General features: G+C 39.4%; 1 protein-coding gene across 6 annotated transcripts in view; it reads left to right on the top strand.

Annotated features, from left to right (window-relative positions):
* BBX (BBX high mobility group box domain containing) overlaps positions 1-12,098 on the top strand; it is a 190,010-nt gene that overhangs the window by 103,832 nt on the left and 74,080 nt on the right. For all 6 annotated transcript variants that reach the window (XM_048870868.2, XM_048870888.2, XM_048870877.2 and 3 more), the window contains 2 exons: positions 1,564-1,806; positions 11,271-11,469. In XM_048870868.2, the coding sequence (XP_048726825.2) occupies positions 1,564-1,806; positions 11,271-11,469 (442 nt within the window). The remainder of the gene's footprint in view (positions 1-1,563; positions 1,807-11,270; positions 11,470-12,098) is intronic.

Genomic DNA, 12,098 nt, shown 5'->3' with positions numbered 1-12,098 from the left:
TTGTATATTTTTCTTCCACCATGAATATAGCCAGTGAAAAGAAATGGAAGTCTGCCTTTGCAGAGATATAGGGATACTCAGCAAATAATTTTACAGTTTTTAAAGTTTCTTTCATGTCCTTTAAAAATATGATACACCTCTCCATTTTACACTTATTCTGTAACAAAGATGCTGGCAAAAACTTTTGAATTGAATGTGGTATATCTTATGGCCTGGACTTCACAAGATGCCTTAAATCTATTGCACTCCTTTAAAAAAAGGAGTTTAGTACAGAGACAATGATATCCATGGTTTAATATCTCCTTCAGTTGATGGAGTCAGTGAGATGCCACATTAACTTTGTTAGATCTGTCAACACCTTTTGCTACCGTTGCCCACAAAATTTGACTCTTCTGGGATATTATGGGCACAGATGGGATGGTGTTTCATCGGTTTACTACTTTGTCTTTGGCATTGTTCACAGACCCTGGCCTCAGTTTTGTTTCCCAAGGGGCGTAGCATCCCAAGGGACACAGCATGTGGAGTCCCACAAGTTTACAGTTCGTCCTGGTTGATGAAGGATGGGTTGGGAAGACAGGAGAGATCATGATCCGCAGTGTCCCCAAGATGCAGTTAATACTCAGATCCACATCGCCTTGATGTCTGATAGAGTTGTGTTGTGGGGGACGAGGTTGGGAGCAAACTGGCTTAGGCCAAACACGGATAAGACAGAGTGATGCAGATGGGTAGGGAGAAGTAACTAGAGAAATGCACTGAGGCTGTGAGGGTGAGTTCTGATGGAGGTGTTACCTCACCTTTGCGGATACAGTTTATATTGGCAGCATCATATTTGCTCCACAACTTTTCTGTACTATAAAATGGGCTTCCATGTTATACAATAGTACTATTATATCTATCGTTGCTCCAGTGGCTTTGACTCGTCTTCTGTGAGGTGGGTCTTGCCACAGGGACTCTTACATCTATGAGCTCAAGGCTGAATTGCTACAGTGGTGTTCCAGCTGGGGTTACCCTCTGAAAAGCATTCGGCAACTTTTTAGTTATTGTACGGAGTGGTGCAGCAACACAGCTTTTGAGTGGGGAAAGAGTTGCTGGGACTACATAGCACCAGTCCTCTGTGCTAGCTAACTGTTCATTTCCAGTGGCCGTTCACATTGTTGGTTGCAAGCTACATGGTCCAGGCTAAGTTAACTAAGATGTCCTTTCTCCATTGTTGCATTGTGACAGTTATGTAATGGGTTGCTCTTGCTTTCAGTGCCTGAGGTTGAACTCTCTAGGCTGGTGGCAGAGAATGGCCCTCACCTGTTCCCTCTCTTAATTTTAGCTCAAGTATGGCAAGAGAGTTTCAGAGTGAAACTTTGGCTTGAACAAGCTTTTTACTGACCTCTGCTTAGGTACAAGACATTGGCAGATTTACTGTAGACATATTTTGGGAAGGGCATGTGTGTATCATTGTTTTAGTTATATATATATATGCATGCACAAATTTTAATATAATGGGTGATGCTTATCCATGTTTTATTGACTGACTTATTTTTTTTAACATTTCTCTTTTGGTGCTAATAGGTCCAACTTCTTGGGACTGAAGGTCTAGAGCACGATGCTGATGAAACCGAAGATGATGAATCCTCAGAGCAGCGAGCCCGCAGGCCAATGAACGCATTTCTCTTATTTTGCAAACGTCATCGCTCCCTTGTGCGGCAGGAACACCCCCGTCTGGACAATCGTGGTGCTACCAAGATATTGGCAGATTGGTGGGCTGTTCTAGACCCGAAAGAAAAGCAAAAATACACTGACATGGCCAAGGAGGTATGTACTGTTCCAGTTGTATGTGGTTGTCAACAGAATTTCTGCTGTAAATGTCTTATCTTCTGTGCATTATAATGTCTTAGTATTTAACATGATGATATAAATGTGTCACAGTACATAGTATATCAGAAATTCTCTGAAGTGCCATTTTCTAAAGTAAGACTGTGTGCTCTGTGGTTTTGTACAATGCTTTCATTTTAAGGTTTCTGGTGTGTGTTACTGTCACTAATGCTTGTTTTATTTTGAATCAGAGTGCAAGGGAAGCAGTGTGTTTGTATCCAAACTATCCTGTCCTTGGTAATCTTCTGGATGCAATGGACATAGAGCTCATGGTACAGCATTCGTATGAGGCTAGCATGTAAATGGCATGTTGTCCGCCCAGAAAGGTGTGGCAGGCATGTGCCCAAGGAAGGCATAATTAAAAGTCCATTCCATGTTAATCAACAGTACTGATAGATGGCATTATCTTGAACTGTGCATTTCCTATTGGTAATAGAGCCTGTTAAACAGTCCTTGTTGAACCCAAAATTCCAAAAACGTAGCCTGTTTTTTTCCTTTGCTAATAAAATCAGTGTTCACCAAATAGTTTGGCCAAATCATTTTTAAGCTGCCATTGGTTCATGAACTGTTCACTTTGCCTATTCACTGTTCTCTCTCTGATGTGTAACTGCTCAGGTGGCAAGTGTTGCTAAGGCGGAATCCAATCCCTGAATCAGTGAACAATAGGTCATCAAAATCCCTTATGCGGGAATCCCATGAAAAGTCCCTCATTTCATAAAATGTCTTTCATCTCACAATTTAAATGTGAGGGAGTGATGTTGGAGTGGGTTGGACTGTAGCCGGTTATATAGGATAGACTTCTTAGCCCGAAACAGAAGATAGTAATTAGTTGTTTAACGTGGATTGTGTGGGGAACTATGGAGTTTGACATCAAACAAGGCAACTGCTGGGGCAATGAAAAAGGAGAACACTACATCTGAGCTCATGGACTATAGAATAAGCAGTAGATGGAGCCTGAGTCAGAGCTATCCTTAGGACAGTTAAGGAGACAGTTATCCATAACTTGTGCATATTATTTAGGATCATTTCTTACTGTTTCCAAACACACATGAAGTTTGGATATCTTGAGGGAGCTGTATTAGATCATATGGCTCTCTGGAGATCTACTTATTTCTGGAGCTTCTGTCTTGGGACATGTTCAGAAATAGTAAGGAAAGACAAGCACTGTACATGGCATAGACATACTTTATAAATAAAAATGTATAAAGCAGATGTAAACAATTTCTGAAGCACCCAGTACTGTTCTCAGTCTGTGACGGGATACTAAGTTAGATGAACTATGGGTTTGTTCCTGTTACTGAAGTTCCTAATTTATTCTGCATTCCCACTTTAAATTAGGCAGTGCTTTTAAAAATTAAGAAAAGTCAATGAAGAGATATGATACATATATTGGAAAGAGGAAAGTTTTTTACTCTTTTTTTCAAAATAAGTAAATCTAATCTTTCTTTCTTTCTCTTGCTGAAAGAAACTTTTATTTAGTAAGGGTTGGGAGGGGAATAATTGCATAACTCATGAGAAGTGACAGATCTGGAACTATTAATCATACTATTATATGTCACTGTTCCTGTAATGATTTAGTTTTTCTTGGCTTTAAGAACACATTGTGCATTTGCTATAGAAGAGAAACAATATATCCAAGGGAGTTCAGATCATTAAAATGAGCTCCAAGAATGTGTAGAAGATATAAAGCGTATAATTTTTATTCTTCAAACAGTTGTGCAGTACAACAATAATAATTAGCAACAATAGTCTACAACTGAATTGTCTTTAGTACCTCTTCATAATCAGGCTCACACTGTAAAATAAACATAATCAACTGAAACCTCATTTTGAATATTATTAGTTCATATTATTTAGTGCTTGGTTTGTTGTGGGGATTCTCAAGTGGGGTAACACAAATCGTGTTAAGTGTTGTTTGCCTTTTCCTAAAGACAGGCAATTTACAGGCTAGCAGGTGGCGACCTATAAGAGGAAAGAATAAAATTACATTCATATTGCAATTTTTTGGTCTAATTATGAAGCCATCTAAACTAACTGACACGTTTCAGAGAATTATGATTTGAAATAGATCATAAAAAGCTTTTCACTGTGGTGGTATTCCACCATTGCTGTCATCAGATCTCAAGATTTTTACTGCAAATGGTTAAAGCTTTCAAAATTGGATGCCAAAAGTTAGGCATCTAAATAAGTGTTCTGAATTTCCTCAGATGTGCTGAGCACCCAGCAATTCTCATGGACTTCAGCAATTTTGAAAATTGGGTCATTTATATAGGTACCTAAACATGAACTTAGAAGCCTAGCTATACGCACCAAGGCCAGATTTTCAAAGGTGTTCAGGCACTTAAAGGTACAGATAGGCTCCTAATGGGATTTTCAAAAGCTCTTAAGCGGACTGAGTGCCTAACTCTCATTGCCTTTCTATGGGAATTACGTGTCTAACTCACTGAGGCACCTAGTGGGAATTTCAAAAGTAGCTATCTGAACCTTTAGGTTCCTAAGTTCCTAAGTACCTTTGAAAATCTGGCCCCCGGTTTTAAAAATCTTAGCCAACAATGCTGAGAGTACATGGAATTTTTGTTAGTTTAAAACATGGAAGTTAGTGGAAGTTCTGCTATTGTCTTCAGTAGGAGCGACAGCAGGCTTTTGATTTGTATCCTGTAACCATTGTAGGTCAGCTTCAACTTAAACTATAAAACTTTTATTGCACAAGGGCAAAAGCTCAATAGCTGCTAAATACTTCTGGCAGAACCACATGTGCTCGCTGCCATTTATTAGCATTATAGTTTAGAGTGAAAGAGCCATTTTCTCCTCAGTAAAGGTAGTCTTTATTCCCCAGTCACTTGAATTGTACATAAATATGTGTGTCTATTTTAATTACCCAAATGCACGAAAGGGATCGAGTTCACCTCTTAAGAATGCCTCCCCACTGCTCCCTTCATATTTGGGCTAGAATTTTTCAAATAGCTTTTTGTAAAAAACGGAAAGGGCTGTAGTGCTAAAGTGCTTGTTGGAAAACAGTTGGTTTTAAAATATTTCTTTGAATCCACAATATCTGGGCCAGCAGAATTGTTTGGCCTCTTTCCTGTGGTGAACAGCCTGATGAATGCAGACTGTTGCCACTCAGCAACAAAGTTGAGCACTTCTCACTGTGAGGACTCTTTCAGCTATTTCGCAGACAAGCTCAGACTCAGACCTTGTTTTGCGGCTGCTTTGGAAGCAGCATCAAAATGAGAAGAGACAAATAATATGCCTCCACCTGTGGAGTTTTGCTAGATATGCTTGGAGAGGTGTGGACCGTGACATACATGTAAACCATGTCCTTCACGGTGTTGCCAACACTCTTGGTGGTTTTTTGGAAAGTCCAAGCTCCTGGATTCATTCCTGGTGGTTTGTGAGAATATTACTGTTAAAAGAGAGAGAGAGAGTGTGTGCGTGTGTATGTGTGTTAAATTTCTAGCATTCATGTTTTCAGAGGAAAGCTGGAAACCATAATATACACATTGTGAAGAGAGTGGTCACTTTGGATGGGCTATTACCAGCAGGAGAGTGAGTTTGTGGGGGGGGGGGGAGGGGGGCAGAGGGTGAGAAAACCTGGATTTGTGCTGGAAATGGCCCAACTTGATGATCACTTTAGATAAGCTGTTACTAGCAGGACAGTGGGGTGGGAGGGGGTATTGTTTCATGGTCTCTGTGTGTATATAATGTCTTCTGCAGTTTCCACGGTATGCATCCGATGAAGTGAGCTGTAGCTCACGAAAGCTCATGCTCAAATAAATTGGTTAGTCTCTAAGGTGCCACAAGTACTCCTTTTATATTTTCATCAGTAGATCTCAAAGCCCGTCCCAATATTTTGATCCTCACTGTAAGGTAGAGAAGTGCTATTACCCTATTTTGCAGATGGGGAACTAAGGCACAGAGAGGCTAAGTGACATGCCCAAGTTCACTCAGGAAGTCCATGGTGAAGCAGTGAATTAAACCCAGGTTTCCCACTTGCCAGGCCAGCACCTTAACCACTGGACCATCCATCTTCCCAAAAACACAAATTTTGAAGGCTCAAATCCTAGAAGGGAAATAGAGACCAGATTTTATTATTTTAAATCAATCCCATGATTCCTTTTGTGTGTCCGTGTCAGCCCGGATTCATGATTTTTGAATGCTTGGTGTTGGCAATACATGGCTGACTGAAAGCCAGCAAGGGAGCGCTGATGGAAATTTTTAATGCTTCTTCCAAGAGGTGCTGGCAGTCATTAAACAACTAATGACTAGACCTTTCCTCAAGAAAACATCCTGTGCTATGAATGGCCATACCAGTTACAGTGCTGTCTGGAGCCATCTATTTTTATTTTGTTTTAAAAATCTTTTATTTTAAGAAAAGAATTAAGTGTCTGTCAGAAAACATTGAGATCCTACTTGGCCTCCTAAATCATTGTGAATAGTTAAAAAAGGATGGTAATTGAGCAACAGCCCAGAGTTCTGTAATACATAAATCCGAGTAGGTGATGTATTATAACCCTGTGGGGTGATATACTTTAGTGCTATTGGGGGTTCTGTGCTTTTAACTGTGTGAGCAGGAAAACTGATTCATGAGTGGGTTTGATGTTCTAACAATAGAAAGTAAAGCTGTTTCTTTGTGTGTGTGTGTGTGTGTGTGTGTTTCTTCCCTTGATGATGCTATTTTCATGTTGTGCCCATTCACTAGTAAAATGAACACTTCAAGTGGAATTAAAAAAAAATAAGTAGGAGGTGCCACACTCTTTAATTTTCCAATCTAATACATGTAGCCCGTTCAAGATATACAGAGAGATTATGTGGTTCAGCAGCACATACAAATTATTTATAGGAAAGCCTACAAATAAATAAAAATAGAACTTCACACATTGTATCCACATAGTATTTTTGTTTTTCTGAGGTGAATCATCCATATCCATGCTCCAATCTGGAGGCGGACAGTGACAGTTGACAGATTAAGATGGAAATGAAAGTACAAGAAGCACACATGCAATGATAATACTGCCACAAGACAAAGGGTTTTGCAGTTCACATGGATATTGATCTGGGAAAGAACTGGAGTAGCTCTGTTAGAGGATGTGGTTTTCAAAACATTTATTACCTGTTTCCATCCGTAGCCAAAGGATTTATTTTCTTTAGTTTTGTTTGTATGCAATATTTTTTAAAGGGAATTCAGTGCTTTCGCTTTTGTGCGAAAAGTGGTTGGACTGATGTCACATGAATGAATGGAGCACGTGGTACTGCGCTGGAAACATCCCTAGCTATCCTGCCAGCACGCATCAAATAGAATTTAGGGTGAGGATAGTTTAGGCTTCATGCCCATTTAATCATTGGCCTCTGCCAATAGTCAGCTAATACATTTGAAGTTATCATACCTCATTCCCATGCCAGGAATAGATAGCACTAATTTGGTAGCCTCCCACAGAACTGGGCTTTCTAAACCCATCGGAGTTGTGCTGATAAGCGTTGGGCAGCCTGAATCACAAACAGAAAGGCGTTCTACCACTGCAAGAATTAGGCCTCAGGCTTGCTATTTTGGCAAGTCCTGTTACCTTGGCCTAAGAATGTCCAAATAAATGTTTCTGACTCTCACAAGGCATCCAGTCGTAATCAGTGTACAGCCTTTTCGGTGCTCTGAGGATGTATTATCACACAACTCTCAACAGCCACCAGCAATAATCCAAAGATTAACTTTTTGCCATTCATTGTATGACATTCAAGCATGAGCTTCACAGGCAGATTCCTGTATAAAAAGAGTAACCACTAATTTCTCCATATTCCCCTACAAAATTATTATACCTCAGCACATCAGTGTGCTCTCATAAATGCAATACTTAATTGTATGCTCTAAGGGGCATCCTTCTCCATCTCTCTTGACCCCCAAATTCTCTAAATCACTGCCATATTGCTTAATATGTAGTTTTACTACTTAAAAGGTACCAGTTATGGACAATGTATTTATTTTGGACCTCCATTTCTCCTCTCACATACCAATCTGGTATTTCTTGACTGATAAATGCAAACTCCAGACTGACATGACATCCGAACAATGCTTAGCAAATTCCTACTTGCCTTTTTACGTCAGCACCTGTTCATGGAGCCCAGTCTCTGTTGCCAGCTCCATTGACTGTTCTCCAGTAAAGTGCGTTCCTCAAATGAAATATACCCCTTTTCCCCTGCCATCTTTTTGGTTTTCCCATTTCTAGTGATGTCTGTGAATGAGAAAACTCAGTCACTAAAAAGAACACATTAAAGTGCACTGCGAAGCAATACAATATATATATATGCTCCTTGATGATACAGCCTCAAACTTTATTCAAAGAAGTTATTTTCCTATGTGTATTTTACATGTTGTTCTGCGTTCATCTCCTGTTTTTTACTGAAGGATCGTGGCAAGATATTTGGAGTGTATGTCATTTGTGGGTAGAACCTGAGCTGAGTGGCATCATTATCACCATTCAAATCAACTTTCTGTTTTGCCAGGGTTTGCCAGAGGGAACTGAAGATCTGATATTGTTAATTGTTTTTATTTAAAAACAAAAACACTCGGAGGGGAAAGGCCTCTTGGAAAAAGTTTGATGCTTTCTTTCCATATCACAATGGAGTTTTTTGTAAATGCAAGTCTTTTGCCTTGCAGTGCACCTTTAAACATGTTGGCAGTGTGTTCATTATGCAGGGCACATTACTCTGAACCTCCCATACGTCACATTACGATGGTAAAAAATCGTCTTCTGAAAGTGATGTTTTTAAAAAAAAATCAACTAACGAATTTTGATAATGGGTAGGGCTGTCACAAGATTAATAAAATTAATCATGATTAATTGCACTGTTAATAATAGAATACCAATTTAAATTTATTATAAATATTTTGGATGTTTTTCTACATTTTCAAATATATTAATTTTAATTACAATGCAGAATACGAAGTGTAACGTGCACACTTTATATTATTATTTTTATTACAAATATTTGCACTGTAAAAAAAGATAAACAATCTACAAGTCGAAGCATGAAGGGTCATATAAAGGTTTAGCATATCTGGCGCATAAATACTCTGCAATGCTGGCTACAACAGTGCCATGCGAATGCCTGTTCTCACTTTCAGGTGACTTAAATAAGAAGCTGGCAGTATTATCTCGTGTAAATGTAAACAAACTTGTTTGTCTTAACGGCAAAGAGTCCTGTGGCACCTTATAGACTAACAGACGCATTGGAGCATAAGCTTTCTTGGGTAAATACCCACTTCATCAGATGCATTTAGCGGAAATTTCCAGAGGCAGGTAGGCAAAGCGGTCGGTTGGTATAGGGTGGTGTTAACGTGACCTTCACTTATTTGCACCGTGGTGTCTAGGAAGTGGACTTCCCTTGTAGATTGGTCCAGGCTGAGATTGATGGTGGTGTCTGAAGCTGTTGAAATCGTGGTGGGATTCTTCCAGAGTTTCCTTCCCATGGGTTGAGATGATGAGGATGTCGTCAATGTAGCGTAGGTAGAGAAGGGGCTTGAGTGGACAAGAGCTGAGGAAGCGTTGTTCCAGGTCAACCATAAAAATGTTGGCATACTGTGGGGCCATGCGGGTGCCCATAATGGTGCCACTATTTGGAGGTATATATTGTCACCAAATTTGAAATAATTGTGCATGAGGATAAAGTCACAGAGCTCAGCAACCAGTTGTGCTGTGGCATCATCACGGATACTATTCCTGACAGCTTGTATTCCATCTGTGTGTGGAATGTTTGTTTAGAGAGCCTCTACATCCATGGTGGCTAGGATGGTGTTTTCTGGAAGATCGCCAATGCATTGTAGTTTTCTCAGGAAATCAGTGGTGTCACGGAGATAGCTGGGAGTGCTGGTGGCATAGGGTCTGAGTAGAGAGTCCACATATCTGGACAGTCCTTCAGTGAGAGTGCCAATGCCCAAGATGATGGGGCATCCAGGATTTCTGGGTTTGTGGATCTTGGGTAGTAGATAGAATAGCTCTATACCGAAAACCCACCGACCGCTGTGCCTACTTGCCTCTGGAAATTTCCACTACGTGCATCTGACGAAGTGGGTATTCACCCACGAAAGCTTATGCTCCAATACGTCTGTTAGTCTATAAGGTGCCACAGGACTCTTTGCCGCTTTTACAGATCCAGACTAACACGGCTACCCCTCTAATACTTGTTTGTCTTAGCAATTAGTGAACAAAAAGTAGGACTGAGTGGACTAGTAGGCTCTAAAGTTTGACATTGTTTTTTGTTTCTGAGTGCAGTTATGTAAAAAAATAATTCTACATTTCTAAGTTGCAATTTCATAAAAAAAAGAGCACTACAGTACTCGTATGATGTGAATTGAAAATTCTTTCTTTTATTCGTTTTACAGTACAAATATTTGTAATAAAAAATAATAAAAGTGAGCACTGTACACTTTCTATTCTGTGTTGTAATTGAAATGAATATATTTGAAAGTGTAGAAAAACATCCAAAAATATTCATAATAAATTTAAATTGGTTTTTCTATTATTATTTAACAGTACGATTAAAACTGTGATGAATCGCCAATAATTTTTTTAATCAAGTTCATTTGTTTTCAGTTAATTGCTTGAGTTAACTGCAATTAATTGACAGCCCTAATAATAAGACCAAAAAGTAGTTTTAGTATAAAAACATTATTGTCAGATGTTATGGACTGAATAAAGCATCTTCTAATCCAGACTCCATTAGAGCCAGAATTTTCTTCAAGCTACATAGACTGGTTAGCCTCTCCTGCCATCGGGTGCTAGGAATGTACCCAAACAATTTGGACGCATGCTTTGTGTGTTCAAGGCCATAGAAAGTTTTCAAACAGCCACAGTGCTTTCTAATGCTAAAGATCGCTATGCATGGTGGTAAATTCTGATTATGAGCTCAGAGCAAAGTATCAGATGCACTGTCACAGAAAATGAGACAGTATCTGTAAGTAACAGTTTATTTTCTCACAAATATACCTGGCCTTGAAAAGAATATAACTAAAATATTGTAAAAGACAAAGTTGTCGTCTTCCCCTGCCCTCCAACCCCCAAAAAGTGTATGCGGAGCAAGGAGCCATGAAATCTTGTCACACTTATCTCCAAAGTGGTTTATTTTCCAGCTACTGATAACCAGTAAGGATGGGAAAAACTCTACTATTTTTAAATCCTGCTGTTTAATAACTTCATCTTGTTAGGTTTGGCTTGGTGGTCAGAGTGAACTCAAAGCACAGGTTTAGAGATGTGACTAAGACCTTTGATGAAACTCCACAGTTAAGAGTATAAAAGACTATATGCTGAATTGAACACTCTAGTGAATGGGGTGCTCTCCCATTGTCCTGTAAATATCCTATTGCCATGTCTGATTTGAATATTTTCCTTACACTTATTTTTTCCTTTCCTGTCTAGTACAAAGATGCATTTATGAAGGCAAATCCTGGCTACAAGTGGTGCCCTACAACAAACAAACCTGTGAAAACCCAGTCATCCACTGTTACAAACAGGAAAAAGCTATGGGCCTTCCCGCCAGAATCTGCAAAAGATTTACCAAGTCCCAAGAAAGTGGCAAAGACTGAAGAAATGCCTCAGCTGAACTTTGGAATAGCAGGTGAGCTTTATGTCCTTGTTTCCTGTGAGTATTGTCGCTGTCACTGATGACGTTAAGAGAGTCTATCCTGAAAGACAATAAGACTAGCTTTCTCCATTCCAAGCCTATTATAATTCCATGTTCTCCATTCCATGTTACAATTATAGACCCTAATTCAGGTAAGCGCCTCTATTTAGGACCACACTGAAGCCTGTGTTCAGGTGCTATGTAGTGTTTTGAATAGAGATGGACTTAAGCACAAGCTCTATCATAAATCAGGGCCAGAGACCTGACATCTAAAAGTGGGGCAGGCTTTGGTCTGGATCCAAATTTTGCAGTTCTGGACCACCATCAGTTAATTAGAACTAGATCTTTTCACTATAAATCAAAAAATTATACTATTGATTGTATGCATTTTCTTTCTGTAATTTCATGTGGCACCGTGCAATGTTTATCAATCTCACGTACACAGAAATGATACACTGGTAACTACTAAAAAAAAACTTGGGGTTTTTAACAAGCAGAGTGGTCAGAACTTTCAGGATCAGGTCTTTGATTAATACAGGCGCTAATGTGCTTGAGTATTGGCAACTTCAAAACCTAAAACTGGCACAAACTGGATTTAGTGGGGACAAAACAAGCTCTTTTTT

This window comes from Caretta caretta, chromosome 1, assembly GCF_965140235.1.
Source record: "Caretta caretta isolate rCarCar2 chromosome 1, rCarCar1.hap1, whole genome shotgun sequence".
Taxonomy (NCBI): domain Eukaryota; kingdom Metazoa; phylum Chordata; order Testudines; family Cheloniidae; genus Caretta; species Caretta caretta.
The sequence above is the reverse complement of the archived record's forward strand: the minus strand, read 5'-3'. Positions and strand labels throughout refer to the sequence as shown.